This window comes from Pantherophis guttatus, chromosome 2, assembly GCF_059756535.1.
Source record: "Pantherophis guttatus breed Tessera chromosome 2, ASM5975653v1, whole genome shotgun sequence".
Taxonomy (NCBI): Eukaryota; Metazoa; Chordata; class Lepidosauria; order Squamata; family Colubridae; genus Pantherophis; species Pantherophis guttatus.
Genome location: NC_142064.1, coordinates 22,954,208 through 22,976,382, shown reverse-complemented (window position 1 = coordinate 22,976,382; position 22,175 = coordinate 22,954,208). Strand labels below are relative to the sequence as shown.

The following is a 22,175-nucleotide window of genomic DNA, read 5'->3' as shown; positions in this document are numbered from 1 at the left end:
TGGTAATGCTTTGCTTCAGTAAATTTAAAATTAAAAGAGTGTGACATGCGCAAAATTCTTTGAAATGATTATTCCTCTTCTTATACTTCATACTACAGGGGAATATAAAATGTAATTAAATGGTGCCTGATTAACTAGATTTTCCACTTAGCCTGACTGCTTGTCAAATAGTAATGCCACACCTTTTGTTTAAACACCTGAGGCAGCACAATGTTTTGGAACAACCACATTAGATTAGTTATAAAAAATAACTAATTAATGCACACCAACCAATTTCAAAGTTTATTAATCAAAACACATAAACACATAAATTGCAAACAGTTCAGAAACAAACAAAATGCTAGTTATATCTCCTAAGTCTTGCCTTAGTTGATACATTAGCCAAGAAACTTATTTCTTTCATGCTTCAGAAGATGCATTTTAAGAGATAATTATGCATTTAGAAATTAAAACTTAAAAGGTAGTATGCACTGGCCTGATCTGCTTCAGAATATTGAGTGGAAGTGATACATGAGTCAATCAACATGCCCTTTTGCCCCTCAGGAAGGAAGACAGGAAGGAAAGAAGGAAGGAAGGCAGGTGCAACAAAAGGTAGATACAGACTTAACAATTATCTACAATTTCTACATGTTCACCTTTTGCATTCCTAACTTTCTGTGATGTGCAAAAGGTAAATCAGAATTGTTTGTTCCAGTTCCTTTTTGTTTTTTTGGGGGGGGGGGTTGATTTTCTTTGACAAAACTCAACGTGTAGAAGAAAACAACAGAAGATTAAGTTCACTTTTGCCAAAAACCTGGTCTTGACTTGGCACTTTCTCTTTCCATTGTTAGCTTTGGAAAAAACGTTGATTGCCTGTGGATTGTTTATGTTTATTACTGCTATAATCACCATAGGAATGACTTTCCGTTTATGTCAAAATCATTTGAGGCATTATCAAGACTGACTGTCTCTACATTTTACATGTAATCTAAATTTCTTAAAAACAACTCCCCAGCATTGTCGCATACATTTTTTTGTATTTTTTCTGTATTATATATCATTTTATTTAAGCACAGATTTTTAAATGTCATGCGTTTTAGAAATTTTATATTTACCTTTTGTTTTGCTTTTCTAGGGAACTCAGCAGTTGTTTGTTTTTATACCCCAGAAAAGTTAAAATGTATTATTTTCATTAAGCAAGGAAACTTTGCTAAAAGTAACCTGAACAAAGTTTTTTGTTCTTTCCTCTTAAAGCAGGATGGGCATGGCTACCTCGAAGAGTTAGTAAGAGATATTGTGCACTGGCTTAACATTTCTTCAGGACTGAAACCAGAACGCAGTCTCCAGAACAATGGTTTACTTAACACGCTTAGTCAGCACTACTTCTTATTTTTTGGTACCCTCTCCTGTCATCCCCACGGAGTGAAAATGCTTGAAAAGTGTAATGTATTTCAGTGGTATGTATTTAGTTACAAAAATAGTTTTTGAAATGTTGAGGTTCCAGAAACTTAAACATAGAAATTATCTTAATGTGTGTCATCATTGAATGTGTGGTAAACTATAGTTAGCTGTGACTAGTTGACATTAACTCTTTTATTTTTGGAGAAGCAAGGTTATTTTAGATTTTATTCGTAAAAATGTTGAACACAAATTACCAGCAATTTAAAGACTGTTGCAGAAGATAAATATATTCTTAATGCTTTCTGAATAAACATTTCATATTTATAGAATATAATGAGAGCTAAGCACTTGTCATTTCCCCTGGAAAAATGGTGGAAAAAAATCAATATGTATTGTTTAAATGCCATAATAATACTCTTACAGTATATGTTTTATTTTGTATACTGCCCAGAGTCACTTATTGAGATGGGCAGCTATAGAATGCATATAAATAAATATGTAAAATTTATTGGAAAGTAACCTAGAAAAAGTTATTCTTTGGCCCAAGTAACTTCAAAATTCAACAGTAGCAGAGACATCAATTGAAGAACAGGGAAATAAAAGAAATTTAGGTAGAGATCACACTGCTTTTCTTAACTAGGACTATATTTTTTAGACTCTGTTTTAGTTATAAGCATATATCCATAGCTTATTAGAATTCTATTCATTGTTCATTTTTTTCCAGTCTCCTTAATCTGTGTTCCTTGAAGAATCAAGATCACTTACTCAAACTGACAGTTTCTAGTTTAGACTATAGCAGAGATGGCTTAGCAAGAGTCATCCTTTCTAAAATCCTAACAGCATCAACCGATGTAAGTAAAAGGCAGATTATCTTATTCATGTTTTCATGGTATGGTATAGAAGCTGAAATGATGAACTATGTTTGAATCCTTTCTCAGACATAAGCTTGAAACTAACTGGGTGACCTGAGTCAGCCATTTTCTTTCACCCTTCATACCCTTATGAAGGAATGTCCTGAAAGATGGTAAGAGATAAATACATCATAATACTGTAGATAAACTTATAAAAGTAAGCTATTTATTTATTTGCTTTTAGCCATCTGTCAAGTTCATGGTTACTCAACTGGTTTAGGCCATGAAACACAATACCGACATAGTAATAAAATCATATAAATACAACCAATTTCAAATAAATTCAGTTACAATAAAATACAGTGAATCATGCTAAATAAAAATAAAAGTAATAAAAGCCATGGAAAAAGATGAATTTATAAATCCGTGTTATATGTGGCCAGATTATACATTTCTCGGGGAATTATTTACTGTCAATTCCATTTCTGCTGTGGTGTACTTTACTCATCTGCCCAAGTTAAATTAGATCAGATTTATGCAGAAATATTGAAAATTCAAAGGGATTCACAAATTTTTAAGCATCACTGTACATATATACACTTAAACATGTCATATTTAGCCCAAAGAAATCTGATTCTGAATTAAATCTCTTTCTCCCTCCCCTTAAAAAAAAAAACACTGGCAGGTTGATAGAAAAAGCTTGTCTGTGTCTTTTACTGTAGTTACAATGAAACTCACGTTATCTCTTCCCCTCCCCATCTAAGGAGAATATTAGAGCAGGAGACCTAATCTTTCTTTCTAATTTTCTTTCAATTAAATATATTATATTTGGGGAAAATGTTATGGAAGGTAGAAGCTTATAGCTCAAGTAGACTCCAATCTTGGTTTTGATTTGAAATTAACATTAATTGTACAATGACATGTTGTGTATGTAAACCCAATTGCTAATCATGTTCCATTTTCTGGTTTTCCAATGATCTGTTTGTTTTTTCTTTCATAGAATTGTAGGTTATATGCTACAAAACACCTCCGAGTACTTCTGAGGGCCAATGTGGAGTTCTTCAGTAATTGGGGAATTGAGTTACTTGTCACACAGCTTCATGACAAAAATAAAGCAATTTCTTCTGAAGCACTTGAAATCCTTGATGAAGCATGTGAAGACAAGGTGAGACTTTTTCTTTGTTCTTTAGTTGAAGAAGAAATAAGCCTTATTTTTTATATTAATCCTATTTATATATTATATTAATGACTATATTGTTATTATACCACATTAATTCTGTCCCTCCTGTCTTCTTATTTTTAGGCTAATCTTCATGCCCTCATTCAAATGAAACCAGCACTTTCTCATCTAGGAGACAAGGGTATGCTTTTGCTGCTAAGGTAAACATTTACTATATTATTCAGGTGAAAGGTAGTTAATTTGCATTTGCTCTGAATATATTTTATAAACAATGTTTTGTTTTGTTTTGTTCAGATTTTTGTCAATCCCCAAAGGGTTTTCCTATCTAAATGAACGAGGCTATGTAACAAAACAAATGGAGAAGTGGCAGAAGGTATTTAATTATCAAATTGGAATCATTCCTTGGAACTCTGTTATATGTGTGTCAGCTATTATGCTGCGGCTTTATCTGAGCCTACTTTGTTACCAGTAAATATTAAGGACACAAATGGCTCATAAGGAAGACTATTTATGCATTGATTTCAGAATAATTTTAAACACATGTAGGGCTCACTTAACAACCATTCATTCAGAAACTGTTTAAAGTTATGATGGCAGTAAGAGGAAGAGAACAGCAGGTGGCCAAAACAGCAGACATGGAGAAAGATAAATAGCTGGGTGGAGTTTAAACAGAAGTGAGCATTGCAGGGCAGGAAAAGCACAAGATCCTTGCCCTAACAACAGTGCAGTTCTAGTCTGATGATCAAAATCAGGACTTTTGAATATTCTGTCACTAAACAGTGTCGTAACTTGATATATAGTTAAAAACCACATCATTTAAGGATGGAAATTCTGGTCCCAGTTCTGTTAAGCAAGGACTACCACCTGTACCTATTCAGTTCTTTCCATGTGACTTCTTGTGGTTAGAAGTGCTGATGTTTGGAAAAATTATACTTAAAACTCTATCTTGGGTAATCAGTTTGAATAAACTAATAGTTTAGTGGAATTAACAGTATTCAAATTAAAATTTTAGAGAGCCATTTCTTGGAGAGTGATTTGAGTTTGTACACAAGCTCAATTTACAAAGAGTATATAGTGCATATATGAAAATGTTGCAGAATCTTAAACAGTTTTAATTATACTTAGTATTTAATTTTATAAAAATGATTTTAAATGGTATTTTTAGAATATCATTCTTAGAATATAATATTCTTAGATAGGTATTTCTTAAAGTGTGGTCCTAGGACTCCTGGGGGAGCAAGACTCAGTGATCCACAAAATCAGAATTATTTGCCAGCCCATGTTGAAAAGTAATATAGTATTAAAATTGTTTGTAGGTAAATCATATGTAATATTGTTTGGATGGAAGAAGGGAAAGTAAGGGATTTAAAGACAAAGCAATTTTTAAAAATTACATTTGATCCATATTCTCCAAATTAGTTTATCCAAAATTGCCCCTTTCATTAGAAGTGCTTGCTGAAACTAAATTAACATTTCCGCATAACCTGTGGAACAGTGGTAGGTTTCAAAAATTTTTACTACCGGTTCTGTGGGCGTGGCAGGGGAAGGATACTGTAAAATCTCCATTCCCACCTCACTCCAGGGGAAGGTTACTGCAAAATCCTCATTTCCTCCCAATCAGCTGGGACTTGGAAGGCAGAGAATAGATTGGGGGGGGGGACAGTCAGAATTTTTACTACCGGTTCGCCGAACTACTCAAAATTTCCACTACCAGTTCTCCAGAACTGGTCAGAACCTGCTGAAACCCACCTCTGCTGTGGAAGTATTGCCTTACTGAAAGAGGCTGTGTGGGTTTAATAATAGGAGAGCTTATCCTTTGACTACTTTGCACAATGAACATCCTGGTGTAACGAATGAATGGAAAGGCATTATCATTGATGCCAACTATTCCAATTGGTTACAGAAAAATAAATTTATAACCAAATAGAAGAGTTGTATAGGATAGTCAGACTTACTTTGTAAAATTGTGAACCTGAACCAATGGGAATTGTATTGTATTGATCTTGCTCAATCTTGTTGTCTCTCATAGAGACATGCTTTTAAAGTATTTTGATTATAAAATCAACTTCCAGTGAGTATTTTATCATATTGGTGTTAGGGAACATTTGTTACCTGGGCTGTCATTATATAATGTGTTTATAAATATAATTTATTGCTAGAGAAAATGTTTTTCTGAAGATCTCTGAATTCCATTATATCCTAGGAATACAATTTAAAATATGTCGACTTGATAGAAGAGCAATTAAATGAAGCACTTACTACGTACCGCAAACCTGTTGATGGTGATAATTATGTTCGTAGGAGCAACCAAAGGTAAAACAACCTTGACTTATTTGTTTAAAGCAATGCCTATAGTTATGCAGATGGTTTTAAAATTGTTACAATTAATTCAGTGCAAACCAACCGTTTTTCTTCCCCACAGATTACAGCGGCCACATGTCTACTTGCCAGTTCACCTCTATGGCCAACTAGTACACCACAAAACTGGCTGTCATTTGTTGGAAGCTCAGGTGAGGAAATTTAATGTAACGGATTCAAATAAATGAATATTAATTAAATGCTATACTCTTTTCACTATCTTTAGCATTTATTTGCCTATTACTGATTCAGATGTATGTAGCATAATCCACGCTACAAGGCAATTTGACGCCTTACCCAGCATTGACTCCATAAGCAAGTCAGGATTTGTGAAATCACATATAAGGTTAAACAATTGCCAGAATTCATGCACGCACTCTCTACTTTTAACTGATGGAAATAATTGCTGAGGATTAATTTATAAGGCTAAGAAGAAATACTTCAGCTTCTTGCTCCTTCACCCTTGATATTTTAATCCCTATTTCTTTAGTCTACAGAAATAGTTGGCCTCCATTGCAGTGACATTGTTTTGCCTCTACAAGATGTGAAAATGTGATTAAAAGCATAAATATTTGTATTTTATTATTAGCATTGTTGTCATATGAAAATAGAATTGAACACTTGATAAATAAATTGCACTGTGGTTGTTGTTTTTTTTGTTGCTGTTGTTGTTTAGAGTATTGTTCCTGACCTGAGTTACACTATCCGTTCCCCTATGCTGGAAAAATGGGAGGGGATTAAGCAACTAAAAGCTGCTCTTTGGGCACTGGTTAGTTAAAAATATTTACTATGTTTTAATATCTATCTATCTATCTATCTATCTATCTATCTATCTACAACTAAGTATCAGTTGGTGATCACCAGTTTACTTCTTTTCTGAAATGTTTGTAAATTGCTATAGAGAGGTGAAATAACATATTAGACTTCATTTGTATTCTGTTTCTTTTTAACTAAAAATGATGTTTAAAGCAGCCAGTAATAAAATGTTAAATAATTAAAATAAATTATCAATGGAACTTATAAATAATATATTTGTATTTAGACAGACAAATGAACTAAGAAGAAGGCAAATGCTTTCTGAATGAAAATATAATTGTCAGCAGAACTGTGTTATATTTCTAGCTTAGAAGATGAGCTGGAAGGATTTAGGACTTTGAAACAGTCATTAAGAAGATGGCTTTTTATGTTCCTCTAAGAGGCTTTGAAGGAAAGCATGCAAATTATAAAAAATAAAAGCAAATATTTTGGGAGAAGAATTAATTTTAAATTATGTCTAGCAACGATAACTGCAGCCTTTATGGTTTCTCCTTTTTTCACTATACAAATTTAGAGATTACATTGATCTATGTCTATTAAACCAATAAAGATTGTCAAAGTTTGCCACAAGCCTTTCAACATTAATAACCCTGTGTCCTACTTGTTTCCAGTGGGAAAAAATAAAAGGTTTCTTTAGCTTTCAAACTGGTTTCACTTACCTGAATCACAAAGCAAACATTAGGACAATATTGCAAACCTCTCCTGAAAATTAAAAAAAACCAACTTGCTGCAGATGGCTGCCAAAATTACTTTGCATCATCACGAGAAACACCATTTTTTCTTGATTAATTAGTCATGGATATCACACTGTTATCAAATGTATGGTTTATCCATTTGACTTTGGGTTGCTAATCCAGGAAAGAAATTGTTGATGTCAAGGTTAAATGTTTGGTATTATATGTGGTATCCTGTGGGTTGAATCCAATGGTTCTGATTATTTCTACAAAGGAAGACTCCTTTAGTAGAAGAATGGAATTTTACAAGTCTGTAATACTAACCATACATTAACCATATTTTTTATTGGCGTAATAAAATGGATTAAATGGATTTTAAAAAGCATATTCCTTGTGAAGTTGAAAATTAGATTATTTATTATTATTTATTTATTTTGTCGCATTTCTATGCCGCCCAACTCCCAAGGGACTCTTATTTATAATAGAGTGATGCCAATATTTTTAAAAGAATATCCTTTGATGGCTCAAGTAGATACTTACGTAAGTAGAAAAGGTGTACCAATTATGCAAAATTTGTTTTGAGTTTATAAATCACTGTCTTTTGTCAAACATTCATTGATTTTCTATTTATTGACATTTATTTATATTTAAGGGAAATATTGGCTCTTCAAACTGGGGATTGAATTTGCTTCAGGAGGAAAATGTGATACCCGATATAATGGCACTTGCCCAGCATTGTGAGGTCCTTTGTATCAGAGGGTAAGTAGAACTTGAAAACTGGAAATGGCATTGTAAAATGTCTGTGAACAGTTTGTTTTGTCTGAGCATCAATATATTTAGATTTTCATGACATCATAGAGCTAAAAGAGGCCTCAGAGGTCAACCTCTCAGGAGATCTCTACAGGATCTAGTAGAGCATCTCAGATATATGACCATTCAGACTGTTGGAAGGCCCCTAGCAAAGGATTGCTCACATTTCAGTTAAAATGTTGTTATTGCTTGAGACCATCATCATGGAGAACTAGCTATTTGTTCCACAGCTGAAAATTTGTATAGTCGGGAATTTCCTTTTGATGTCTAGCATGAACTTGCTTCCTTGCAGATTTAATCCATTGATTCTGGTCCTGCCCTCAGAAACTATAGAAAATAAATTCACTTCCTCTCCAGAGTGACAGTTTTGAGATTAATATCTTCCCTTGGAAGAGGCTTAGTAAGCTCAGTATACCCATATCCTTTAATAATTCCTCAAAGGGTGGTTTCTAGACCTTTTACCCAGTGATGGGTTGCCCCCGGTTTGGACCGGTTCGCAAGAACCGGTAGTAAAACTGACAGGAGGCTCCGCCCACTGACCCGGACATCATCATAGGTGAACTGTGCATGCGCACAAGCTTCTGCGCATGCGCAGAAGAGCAAGCGCGGGCACAAGCGGGTGTGATGCGAACCGGTAGTAAAGGTAAGTAGAGCCCACCCCTGCTTTTACCATTTTGGTAGCATTCCTTTGATCTTGCTCCAATTTGTCACTATCCCGTTTGAAAGAGAGCGTTCAGAACTGGATAGAGTATTCCACATGAGATCTAACTGAGGCATGATAGAAGAGAACAATTGCTTTCTGCCAACTGTGTTTCTGTTAATACACCCTAGGACACCATTTGGCTCTTTCTTTGCAATTGCATCAGTGCTGGCTTAGACTGTAATTCACAATAATGCCTGGTAGCTTTTGCATGTATTACTATCATACTGCCATCCCCCTCCCCCATCTTATACTTGTGTCTTATTCTTTTTTTTTTCTTCCTTCTTTAGATTCCTCTCCATTCAATTCCATCTTAATCATTTCAGGCCACTTCTCAAATTGCCTAGCCCTTTTTGAATTGTCTTTCTTTCATCTTGAAGTATTAGCTACCTCCTCCAGCTGATGTAAAATTATTAAAGTGTGATCTTTGAGTTCATTCAGTCAATCAAGAATCCATCTAACAATAGCATTCTCTAGCCTTTCTTTAAAAGTAAGGAGAATAACCATGAAGCATTCCGTTGAAGACTTTGTTGAGGTCTAAGTATATTATATTTATAACATTTCATTAATCTAGGAAGTTAGTAACTCTGTCAAAGAAGGAGATACAGTTGGTTTGGCATACTTTGTGTGCAACCTTCCATGCTAGTTCTATTAACTGTCACATGCTTATTCTCATGCTTGCAAACACCTCACCTTAGGGGAGATAATGTTCAACAGGATGGGCGCCATAGCAGAAGACACTTTTTTCCTGGGTCCCATCAGATTTAACTCCTTAACAGATGGGATCTGCACTAAACAGGTAGTCCTTGATTTACTATCACAATTGGGATCGGAATCTTGATTGTTGAGCAAGGCTGCTGTTCAACAAGATGCCCATGTGTCTGCTTTGTTCAATAAGTGCAATCATGCCTTTCCCAGTTGCAGTTGTTGTGCACCAGCTCTTTATTTGGGCTGTGCAATCCCATCCAACATCAAGATGGCATGGTCCCAGAATCGACAAGCTCAAAAACCCACAGCTTCTCAGTTTTGCCAAGATTTAGTTGAAGCCTGTTGTTCCCCATCCAGATTCCAACTATCTCCTGGCGTTGTGATAAGACATCAACAACATGTATTAATTTCCCAGGGGAAGAGTTGTATAATTGTTTATCATCAGTGTACTGACGATACCTCACCCCATGGTGACAGATCAGCTAATCCATTGGCTTCATGTAGATGTTAAAAAAGAGTAGAGAGAGTATTGAACACCACAGTACCCCACACAGTAGGGGGATATTTCCAGAGTCTCTTCCCTCCCAGGCACTACCATCTACAATGCCATCCACCCATAATCCCCAGAGCACTCAGAAGGATTCCACGATTGATGCTATTGAAAACTACTGAATAGTCAAACAAGCCTAGGATGAATGCACCAGCTGGGATCATCTAAAAGAACAACCAATGCCATTTTTTAAATTATTTTTTTTTGCTCTCCTCTTCCCCCTGCTGTTGATGAGGTAGGCCTGGCTCTTAGCAAAGAGTAGCTACAGCTGCTCTCATCACCCTTAACTCCACAGCTCCAGCCACTCTGTGCTCTGCTACTCCAGCCGTCTTTTTCCTCCAAATGCTGATGAGGCATGCCCAACCTGACCCTTCATGAGGTAGCTGCTAGCTGTTTGCAAGGCCTTCTTCCCAAGGTCTTATGTGGTAAACTTCAATCACAGAAAGAATGGTCATTAAGCAAGGGTACCTATACCAAATAGTTAGATCTCGTGTTTTAACTGTAACTTGAAAATAAAATTTCTGTCTGTACTAGTTAATAAGGTTGTGCAAAACGTTGTACTTTGAAGTGTCTCAAAGAAGTAAAATTACATAAGCATCCTTTCCTAATGCAAAACTGAATGCTTTCAGCAATTTGGAAGGTGTTGGAGCTTAAGCACAGTTCCTCTGTTTTAAGTTCTAAATGTGTTCAGATAGCTTAAAGTAGCCTATTTGATGCTTAGAACATTGGGTAAAGTTTGGCCCTTGAATCTTTTTAAAATGAAATATTTTGTAAACTCCTTGTGGTAATCCCTATGCATTTTAAATCTTCCTGATCTTTCTTGATATGTTATTGTTTCTTGTTTACCAACTATTCTATCTCCAGTCTCCATAATAATATACTGGAAATATATAACTGAAGTCTAGAAACCAAGCAGTTAAACAGTAAATAATTTAACTATTTAACAGTAAATAGTTAAAAAAAGTTATTCATTCAGGTGTAATTTTGCAAGGAAAAATATGAAATATATTAATTAAAACTGTTGATATTATTCCCCATATATTTAGTATTTCTGTATTTTTGCGCATTAAAAACTTGAGTACTGTTGTAATGTTTGGAGTGTCTTCTGAGGGGAGTGGTGTCGCACTGATTATTTTGAAAATCCCTAGGCAGACCTGGGACAGCAAATTCAAAAGGAACAAAGAAAGCATTTTTTTATAGTTCAACTGCATTGCATTCCCACTTAATTTAACTTCATAATAGATTTTCATTTCACTTTTATTTTCTAAATGCAGGACCTGTGTCTATGTGCTTGGCCTAATAGCGAAAACAAAGCAAGGCTGTGATATTCTAAAACATCACAATTGGGATGCAGTAAGACACAGTCGAAGGCAACCTTGGCCAGTAGTTCCCGATGATGTGGAGCAACTCTGCAATGAACTCTCTTCTATTCCCAGCACTCTTAGTTTGAACTCTGAATCTACCAGTTCAAGACATAACAGCGAGAGTGAATCTGCACCATCAAGTAAGCTATTTGGCAGCACTAGTAGCTAACAAATGTCTTCCTTTTTTTTTTTTTTGAAAAACATGTAGATTACGAGGCTGACCTTTTTCTTTGCATGTACTTCACAAATTACAATATAGATTAGGTTATGCTATCTCATAAGTATTTTTTTTTATTATTTTTTTTGCTTTCCTCTTGTTGAGCAGAGGTAGCTTAGAATCATTGTAAACCAACAACAAAGTGCTTTAAACCTAATTAATAATTTTGGTTTATTGCGGACAAGGAACATAATTCCAAATTATATTAAGGTAAATAATGTTAATTTTAATAATTTAATTAATGTTAATATGTTAATGTCAATAATGTGTTTATCCAGACATAAATTAGCAAAGAGGTAGGCAAACTTTATTTTTCGGAGATGTATTTGTTGGTGAATTTAGTTCGCTTGTTTTGCTAGTAGCTATCAGTAGTTTCTTAGCCAGAAATACCTAGGTACATACCTCTGTGAACTCATTTTTGGAAAGGATGATTTAGTTTTTCCAAGATCTTGAGATCAACATTAGTCCAGAAATCATTCATATAACTAGCAGTTGCTTGCTTTTTAAGAAGTAAATTGCAAATCTGTGGCAGATCCAGATTGGCACCATGATACAGGAGCCAATGGGACTTTTAATCTATGCTGGGACTCATTTCAAGCATAATTTACATTTGAAAAAAATTTTTTTTTTTCATTTCTTAATTGTATGATCAATGTCAGAAGTACATGAAAATATAGATCTAAAAAGCATGCTTAAATAAGAACACTTATGTAAAAATTTTAATTGGTGAAGTGAAATCCAGGTATTCTATCGCTAAATTGGAGGAGAAATTTTCCTAGGCTATAGGTCTAATTAGTTGGACCATAAGAAAGGCTGAGCACCAAAGAATTGAGGCCTTTGAACTGTGGTGCTGGAGAAGACTCCTGAGACTCCCTTGGACTGCAAGGTGATCAAACCAGTCAGTTCTAGAGGAGACCAACCCTGACTGCTCTTTAGAAGGCCAGATCCTGAAGATGAAACTCAAACACTTTGGCCACCTAATGAGAAGGAAGGACTCGCTGGAGAAGAGCCTAATGCTGGGAACGATTGAGGGCAAAAGAAGAAGGGGACGGCAGAGAATGAGCTGGCTGTATGGAGCCACTGAAGTAGTAGGCATGAGCTTAAATGGACTTCAGAGGATGGTAGAGGACTGGAAGGCTTGGAGGAATGTTGTCCATGGGGTCGCGATGTGTCGGACAGAACTTCGCAACTAACAACAATAATAGGCCTAATTGTAAAATAATATTGGTAAAGATTTCCTTTCATCCCCAATAGATTCTTAATACTCTTCTGACTTTTTGGATATGTAAGAAGTCACCCTATACTTGTTGCTTTCGTTTAATGTTCAGCTTCTTTGCAGAACTAGCCTTAATTACCCAAAACTTTGTGGATCAAAAACATGAGCGTTTGTTTTCATTTCAGGCATGTTCATCCTGGAAGATGACCGGATTGGCAGCACCTCCACTAGCACATTTTTCTTAAATATCTCAGAAGATGCAGAACAGAATCTCTATGACCATACCGGGCCCGTGAAGGATAAGGACCGCAATCCCTTCCCCTTTTTCTCCTCCCGCAGACTTGTCAGGAATCGCATCTTGAATTCTCTTACCCTACCCAATAAAAAGCTGAGGAGCAGCAGTGATCCCAAAGGAGGCAAGCTGTCTTCCTTGGAGAACAAGATGGGCTTAAGGCGAAACCGGACAGTAACAGAACCATGCAGCAGCATGGATTTTACACGGGGAGATGACTTTACCCCGGTATTCAAGGTTCCTAAGATTCACACTCTGAAACTAGAAACTTCATTTGTTGGGAGCAAGCACAGCGAAGATGCAGATAGTACTCCAAGTATTGGTGAAAATGACCTTAAGCTTCCCAAAAGTCTTGGCCATGAAAATCACAGGGAAAACTCCAGCCGGGAGAGACTCATAGAAGTTTCCACGCAGACACATTTTAAGAGTCGTAGTTTGAGTTTCAATACGGACACAACCACAAGTGGCATAAGTTCAATGAGCTCCAGCCCTTCCCGAGAGACTATGGGAGTGGATGCTACCAATATAGACACTGACTGTGGGAGCTTAAGTACTGTGGTGAGTACCAAGACCATTAAAACAATTCAGTGTTCAACCCCACAGTCTAACCACCTCCCTCTGTCAAAATCAAATTCTGTCTCCCTGGTACCGCCAGGGTCTTCGCACACTCTTCCTCGGAGGGCCCAGTCACTAAAAGCTCCTTCCCTCGCTACTATAAAAAGCCTGGCTGACTATAATTTTAGTTACACCAGTTCTCGAGATGCATTTGGATATGCAACCCTGAAACGCTTGCAACAGCAGAGGATGCATCCTTCTCTGTCACATTCTGAAGCCCTAGCTTCTCCAGCAAAGGATGTACTCTTCACAGACACAATCACAATGAAATCTGGTAGCCTAGACTCTCGACTAACGCCCAACCGGTGAGTAATATCATCTTCTGCTTTACTTCATTAACATTGGGTTATCATGGGAGAGAAATTATCTTTTGAAGAAATACTGATCTCTTTATTGTCCTGGTGCATTTTGAGGAACATCTGTTTTTCAAGAAGACTTTTATATTGTACCTCTCCTAAAACAGCTGTAAGGGGTCAAGATGTGAAGGGAGAATTAGCACTGCTGAAACCAGATAGAATAACTGTGTGATCAAGAACAAGTGGATTCCAGTTTTAAAGCTGGGAAAAAACAGTCAAAAGTCCATTGGCTTAAAAAGGTGAAAAGAAAAGGCATTAAGATTTAAATATCTAGACATATCTGATGTCTGTGTTTGGTAGTAGGAAATCTCGTGTATGTGTATGCTGCTTTTCTTGCTTCAATTAAACCAACTATCTAGCAGTATGTACACCTTGAAGGTACTGCTGCTATCTATTTCCTGAACATTTCTGGAAAAATCAGTATAGTTAAAAGATCCTGAAATTGCTCTAATCTGAATGGCCTTGCTCATTCATATTCAAGTGAATTAATAATTTTCATATAACTTTACATTTAGCTATTCTCTGACCATCTGAAGACCCAGATTGTTGGGGGCAATGTGCTGACTCTGTAAAACCACTTAGAGAGCTGTAAAGCGGTATATAAGTCTAAGTCAGTGGTTCTCAACCTGTGGGTCGCGACCCCCTTGGGGGTCGAACGACCCTTTCACAGGGGTCGCCTAAGACCATCGGAAAACACATATTTTCAATGGTTTTAGGAATAATTTTATGGTTGGGGATCACCACAACCTGAGGAACTGTATTAAAGGGTCATGGCATTAGGAAGGTTAAGAACCACTGGTCTAAGTGCTCTTGCTCTTGCTATCTTGTTTTTTATAGGTGTTAGTAGCGCATGATTCCAAATGAATGAAGAATGACTTAGGAAATTTGCAGATGATCCATACTGGCTACAGGGGAGCGCTGCCATGGCAGAATTATTTTTTGCTGTGATCACAAAAACAGTTTGTGTATGTGTGTGTGTGTGTGTGAGAGAGAGAGAGAGAGAGAGGGAGGGGGGGAGAGGGAGAGAGAAAGAGAGAACAAGATGGTTGCAGGAATACTATTAAATTCTACCTCTGTTCATATGTGTAATGTCAGTTCACATACAAAAGGAGTATGGCTTGGTTTGTGCTGCTAGTATCCCCCATCTTTTCTGATTTGACACCCCCCCCCCCCCCGCCTACTTTTCATACCCCTAACAAGTCCCAGCTTCTGATAGACAGCGTGATACCATTCAGATTCAGGAAGCATCAGAAATTCTATTTTATTTAATCAGATAAATATTAAACAGTGTATTGATTTTGAACTTTTGGGATGATTCTTCAAGTTCTGGTGACTGCCTGGACTAGTCCCTGCAATTATCTTGGCAAAATTTTTAGAAGTGGCTTGCCATTTTCTTCTTCCTAGAGTTGGGAGAGAATGACAAGGTCACCCAGCTGGTTTTATACTTAAGGTAGGATTAAAACTCATGGTCTTCTGGTTCTAGCCTGTTGCCTTAACCACTACACCAAACTAGTACTTGAACTAAAATTAGCCATGGTATTTTAAAATATAGTACTCATAATAAAGCCAGGGCTGTTATTCTAAATATGCTCCTTCTGCATGTTACAGGTTCATGAGAGCTTTGAGCTATGCATCATCCTTAGATAAAGAAGATTTATTAAGCCCTATAAACCAAAATACACTGCAGCGTTCTTCTTCTGTTCGTTCCATGGTGTCTAATGCTACCTATGGTAGCTCAGACGATTACATTGGACTTGCTCTCCCAGTTGACATCAATGAAATATTTCAGGTATGTGGACAATATTTTTATCTTAAGTGAGGGAATTAGTCATTAGTCATAAGTACTGTGTTGCTATTCTACATGAAACACTTAATTTCACCCCTAGCAATATATAGAGAACATACTGCAATTTATTACACTTACTGGAATATTGTTGAATATTAGATACTTCACACTGAAGCTATTTCCAGAAGTAATGGCTATTTTTAAAACTTGATCTGCATAATATTTTGGCTTAAAATATTTCAGGTAAAAGAAACCCCATATTTCCAGAAGAAAACTATGCTTTCATATGATGATCGGGGCAGTCGAGTTTTTGCCCAGGATGCTTCAGGTATTCTTTCTATTCTCTTTTGGCTTACATGGCCACCTGCCACTTTTCCTAAACTCTGCACCTCCTTCTTTAGGAAGAAAGTGTTTATTCCCAACTGCTGATTTCTAAGCCCTGTGATCTGAAATACGACGGTCATGTTTCATACCACAGATTCCAGGACTTTCACTTCTGAGAAAACATTGAAAGCATTGTGGCTTATATTGTGTCTTATATTCAAAGGGAATTATCTTCATACAAACAAAAAATGAGATATAGGGAGGTAATCCACGGTAGGACATTATTTCACAGCATCTTAATTTTGCATATCTCATAAAGTCAGGTTTATGTTATACTAGCACAGGTCTGGGCATTTTATGCCACATCTGGCCCTCAGATCCCAATCTGACCCACGGTTGCAGTTGGATATCAGCAGTGGTGCAACATTGGTGGTGTGCATCAGGGGCCATGGTGGCAGTGGGGCCCACCACAACAGTCCATTTCTCATGTGGCCCCTTGGGCAGATAAATTGCCCACCTCTGTACTAGCAGAATATGCCCCATGGAGGACTGGATTGCCCAAAATGTTTTCTGGAATCTTGATAAATGAAGTATTGAAAACATTTTTGTAGTGTTGGGCAAGACACAGGGAAACACATTTGTTACAGTGTGCTTACTTTATGTGGCTATAGCAAACAATTCCCTTAACAATTGAAATTGAAATTTATTTAGATGTGGGCTTATTATTTTATATGCTTTAAAAGAATTATAGGAATTTATTAATTTATTAAATATATTTGCCGCCCATCTCATTTTAAAGCAACTCTGGACAATTAATTGCAGAAAGTGCTGTTGTATTGCTCCATTATGTTCTATATTTTCTGTTGCTTAATCAAATGCTTCCAGGTTTGCCATGTGAGTCTGCTGAGTTTGTAAAGAGTCCCTTCCAGATGCTTCGTCAGCAGATAAGTCTTACGGAGATTATGAACACAAGTCGTTCAGATGCCTCCCAGTTCCTAGAAAACATGGAAGACACTGGACTCCAAGAACACACTGAAGATAATTGTCTCTATTGTGTTTGTATACACATCCTCGATTGTCAGCATAATAACAAACTGAACTCTGCATATAGCCACCCAGGTTAGTGCTACCAGCTCTGCGTCAGGTAGACAACTTGAATCTGATCTACAATAATTAGAAGACTGGAAGCTTTGTCCATTCCGCTTCTATTTTCTGATGCTGCTTCAGACAGAATCCCAAAATTTATTTCATAATATTGTGAAACTAGAAACCTTCGTTGAATGTTTAACTTCTCAGGGTGGCAAATCCTGTGGAAACTAACCTTTCTCACTGTTATTGTTATTTTGAGAACCATAGTGCCTGCCTCATAAATTCATCATCACAATACTTTTCTTTTATTAGTGCATTGTTATCAAAATAGTAAATTCATGTTTGGTTGGATTGTTTCTAAGTTATTCAGTTTTGTATCATGCTGGTCTTTTTCTTTCTATGTAAATTATGTATATCACGCTGGATTTTTTTTTTTTCTGTGTAAATTATTCCATCTATCTTATATCAAACTTTATCAGAATTTTCAGACATTCCTTATTCAGACTGGTGTGGAAAGGCTATGCATAATCATTTGGATGTGGTTTCACATTCCTCGAAGTTTTCTGGAATTTCAGGATGTAGTGATGCTGTATCCCATGGATCAGCTAGTAGTACCAAGAGTACTGATCTCATCATAGGTGAGTTATTTTACCCAAAGGCTGCTTCTGATGCTTCTTGTTGCTTGGCTGTTGGATGCTTTCATCAGAAATCCCAGCTTTGCACTTTACTTCTTAACTCTGGAATAATCAAGGTGATTATTGATTATCCAGGCATTGCTACTAACTTTCCCACTTTTTGCACAATTTCTGTTTTTATCTTTTCCCAATATTTATTTATTGATTTATTAAAATTATGTGCCACCCATCTTGTCAGAGGCGACCTTAGGCAGCTTACAAATATTAAAACTAGTATACATTAATATAATAAAATAATAAATATCATTAATCATTAAATAACAATAAACATAAACATTAAAAGATGTGGGGAGGGGAACATGAAGCACATGGGAAAGATGGGGTCTTTTCCTAATCCAATAGTCACCTCCAGAATAGTTTGTTCCCATTTGGGAAGAGCTATATATGGTTTGGGCTTTTAATTGGGATTTAGATCATTCTGCTTGTTTTTCCATGGTCCCTTTATGAGTAAGTGTGCCCACTTGAACCAGAAGAAATAACATTTGTACTTGACAGTTGCTTTTATGCCCATTGGCCTGCATCTTTAAAATATATGGCAGACTTTGTCAATGTTATCCAGTGATATTTCAGTCAGTACAAATACTGTTTCAGTTTAACATACTGTTAAATTTCTTTTTCTCAAGGCATGAAATCAATCCCAGATGATACTCCAGTATGCCGCATACTACTGAGAAAGGAAGTTTTGCGATTAGTAATCAACTTGAGTAGCTCAGTAGGAACTAAAGGTCATGAAACGGGTCTCTTGACGTAAGTGAAACTTCTCCCATTATGTTTAGCTTTTATAAGTAATATTCCTTTTACCTTTGAATTGGGAATGGAATTGTTCTTATATTGCACACAAATCAGTTCAAGTTCTTTATACACATCTACATACAGGTGTACTTCTTATGTTGTACCTCAAAATAGAACTCACAATAATACGTTAGAAATGATACAATTGAAAGGACTAAGTTGACTGCAAAGAATTGCTGAGGATTAGTTGCCAAGCACCAGGTTGTGATCATATGACTGTGGAGGAGGGAAAGGGTTGCAACAGTCGGAAGTATTTTACAGATCATAAAACACCCTTTCAGAGGCTGTCATTAATTTGAACCATCAATATGTTGAGTCATATGTCAAGAACGCCCTATACAGGTAATCCTTGACCTACCACAGCTCATTTAGTGACTGAAGTTACAATGGCACTGAAAAAAAGTGACTTATGACTGCTTTTCATTCTTAACGACTACTGCAGCATCCCCATGATCACGTGATAAAAATTCAAACTGCCTAGCAGCTGACCCATATTTATGATGGTTGCAATTGTCCCAGAGTAATGTGATCACCATTTGCAAACTTCTGGCAAGCAGAATCAATGAGGAAGCCAGATTCACTTAAGAACTGTGTTACTCCCTTAATAACTACAGTGATTTACTTAACAGTTGTGGCAGAATGATAATAAAATGGACATCTCTCTTAACAAATGTCTCACTTAGCAACATAAATTTGGAGCTCAATTGTGGTCCTAAATCGAGGATTACCTGTAATTTATTTGCATTGTGTATTTTTTTGTATTTTATTTCAAATGCTTATTTCTCAAGATTTGCCTAAATATCAGATCCATGTCTCAGGTTTCATGGAACATTTTTAAAATATGCTTCCTTGTTCTTTATGGTCCAGAATTAAAGAGAAGTTTCCCCAAGCATTTGATGATATATGCCTTTACTCTGAAGTATCCTACTTGCTAGCTCACTGCACTTTTCGATTGCCATCTAGACGGTTTATTCAAGAACTCTTTCAAGATGTACAGTTTTTGCAGGTGAGTAGAATTAAAATCTAATGAACTCTGGGAAAAGGGGGCACCGAGTTGGTGCCCCATATAAATTGCTTTGAAAACTCTGCACGTGCTATTTTCTTCTAGATGCATGAAGAAGCAGAAGCTATTTTAGTCACAGTGTCAAATCAACAAACAGATAGCCCATCAACTGAATCCTGACCTCTTGTTTTCCATGATGTAATAAATGTGAAGTTACTAGTAGCATTCAATAACACCTAACTGACTGGGCAACAGAGAAGTACCATCTTCTGAATTGTTCCAGGAATTCTGGTACATGAAATTGGATGCTCAGTTGTAGAATTTTTCTTCGATGGAATCTGCTTCCAAAGCCATCTGAGCCCTGAGGGGAATTGTTAAAAAAATGAAAGTAACAAGATATGCAAGAAGAATGAAGCACCAGACACTTATGCAGGTTTTCATTTCACTTATTTTTAAATGCAATGTCACAAAAATAGAGGACAAATTACACGGGACCTGGTTTACATGGTTGACTTTTGACTTCCGTTTTGGACAGAGTTGATGCCTTGCTTGTTTACCCTGGATTTGAGAGACATGGTATCTTAAGCTGTATCCCATTGTCATAAATGGAGCGTGCTATAACCATGACATCGGGGGATTAATTAGGGGATTTCCTTGATATATTTCTTAATTTTTGTGAACACTACTTGGACAATTTCTGCTCTCAGAGAATCTTCAGTAGGTTTGGGAGTAACCTTAACTTATTTTATTGTTATAATATTAGCAGTCTGTCCAGTTTTGTTGCAGTTTCATGTAATTATGTTAAACTGAACCAATTAATGAATTTCACTACAGTTTGAGTTTAGAAAAAAAAAAACCACCATTCCCCTGGAATTAGATTTACCTCCATGTAAATGCATGCATTGTAATGGGGTGTTCTACATTAATGTTCATCCAGTAATTGATTGATTGTCTAAATGTAGATCTTCAAAAACAATAATTTATGTCAGGTAAATCAAGTAAAATTAATACTTATTGCTGCTTTTTATCAAGAAAAATGCAAAATAATAATTTCACATTCCATGGCTTTAAATTTGCTCCTAATCATTTGCTTCAATCATACAGATGAAAGATTAATGGCAAGATAATACCAATAATTGTAGTGAAAAGCCTTAAATGTGCAGTGTTGAAGTGTTACATCGCTATAATTCAGAGGTCTTTTCCATAAAATTAGCACAAATTGTGTAATAGTAATGATATGTATTTCCAATCTCTCCAGTATCAAATTTATGCAAGTATGAGGTTGAAACAAATTGAATTTATTTCCAAATTGCAAAGTCTCATTTACCTGGAAACTTGTACATACAAATGTATAATTGTTTTGTTTACAAAACCTGTAGGGTTATTTGGTCATTTCTTGTGTATGGAAATAATTCAGGTAGACCGTACTGGGAATATGTCCATCAAAGTTTATCTCCCCTTAAAAGTATGCAACGATTGGCTTGTTGAGATGAAATTAGCTTTACATATATTTTTAATTGAGCCTAATTAACGTGCATATACATATATATATATATATATAAATTTGTTCTTAGAGGCATCTATACATTCGCATTCGTTATGAAAGCTAGCAATGTCTAGGTTCAGTACATTGTCATATCAAAATATGATTTTGTTTTCCAGTTCTAGAAGAAAGCAAATGCCATCATTACAGTCATACTGTTGGCTAAGAAAGATGAAGCAAGAGTTTATCTGTAAATTGAATCTTCAGGACTAGTAATCATAAGTAAAATCTCATAGTTGAAGAAACAGGATTGATAGTTCATTACACATAAAACTGAAAACAATTTTTTTCCCCTGCCACCCTGAAACGGCCAGGTAGGACATCTGGTGCTTTTAAGACATTAGATTGCTTTTTAAAAAAATTCTCCTCACAAGAATTAGGCACCAATTCCCAAATCCTTAGAATAAACCTGAAATTCTCTTCCTGCCATTTTGGCTGGAACTATAGTAACTGATCCACAAATTTAAGTACTACTGGATGGGATACTTTCCAGGATGGCATTTCTCTAGAGAAATAGAAAACTTAACGAAGATACTTGTCTGAACAAGAGAGTCGGTTCACTCTGATCCATATCTATAATTCCCAAAAGAAAGTTACCTCTAAGATACCTGACTTAATTTGTATTCTAGCTTCTAACTTATCTCAAGAACAGGTTATTCAACGGATAAGAACCCACACAAACCAGATGAAGACATTCTACATAAGAATATGGAACATAGTTATTATGGATGAAGCATTTTCTTCCTCTTCCTAAGACCTTTTAAGGATATATATGTCTTCTACCTCCAAGCAGAAGTTTACATTACCTCATTATACTGCTTTGAACATTCTAGGTGGGAGATACATCAGAATAATA

At 36.1% G+C, this 22,175-nt stretch overlaps 1 protein-coding gene across 3 annotated transcripts in view; it reads left to right on the top strand.

Annotated features, from left to right (window-relative positions):
• Nucleotides 1-19,999, top strand: part of RICTOR (RPTOR independent companion of MTOR complex 2) — a 47,609-nt gene extending 27,610 nt beyond the window's left edge. Inside the window, exons 21-39 of one of the 3 annotated variants that reach the window (XM_034440776.3) lie at nt 544-591; nt 1,237-1,436; nt 2,105-2,231; nt 3,232-3,396; nt 3,535-3,611; nt 3,706-3,784; nt 5,615-5,724; nt 5,834-5,921; nt 6,446-6,538; nt 7,912-8,018; nt 11,302-11,531; nt 13,010-14,036; nt 15,696-15,876; nt 16,117-16,201; nt 17,083-17,316; nt 17,766-17,924; nt 18,605-18,728; nt 19,641-19,779; nt 19,882-19,999. In XM_034440776.3, coding sequence (XP_034296667.2) covers nt 544-591; nt 1,237-1,436; nt 2,105-2,231; nt 3,232-3,396; nt 3,535-3,611; nt 3,706-3,784; nt 5,615-5,724; nt 5,834-5,921; nt 6,446-6,538; nt 7,912-8,018; nt 11,302-11,531; nt 13,010-14,036; nt 15,696-15,876; nt 16,117-16,201; nt 17,083-17,316; nt 17,766-17,924; nt 18,605-18,728; nt 19,641-19,779; nt 19,882-19,956 — 3,348 coding nt within the window. In that variant the 3' untranslated portion in view covers nt 19,957-19,999. Of the gene's footprint in view, nt 1-543; nt 592-1,233; nt 1,437-2,104; nt 2,232-3,231; nt 3,397-3,534; nt 3,612-3,705; nt 3,785-5,614; nt 5,725-5,833; nt 5,922-6,445; nt 6,539-7,911; nt 8,019-11,301; nt 11,532-13,009; nt 14,037-15,695; nt 15,877-16,116; nt 16,202-17,082; nt 17,317-17,765; nt 17,925-18,604; nt 18,729-19,640; nt 19,780-19,881 lie in introns of all 3 variants that reach the window. The other 2 variants (XM_034440775.3, XM_034440777.3) reach the window with 2 other exon arrangements.
• Nucleotides 20,000-22,175: the final 2,176 nt, after the last annotated feature.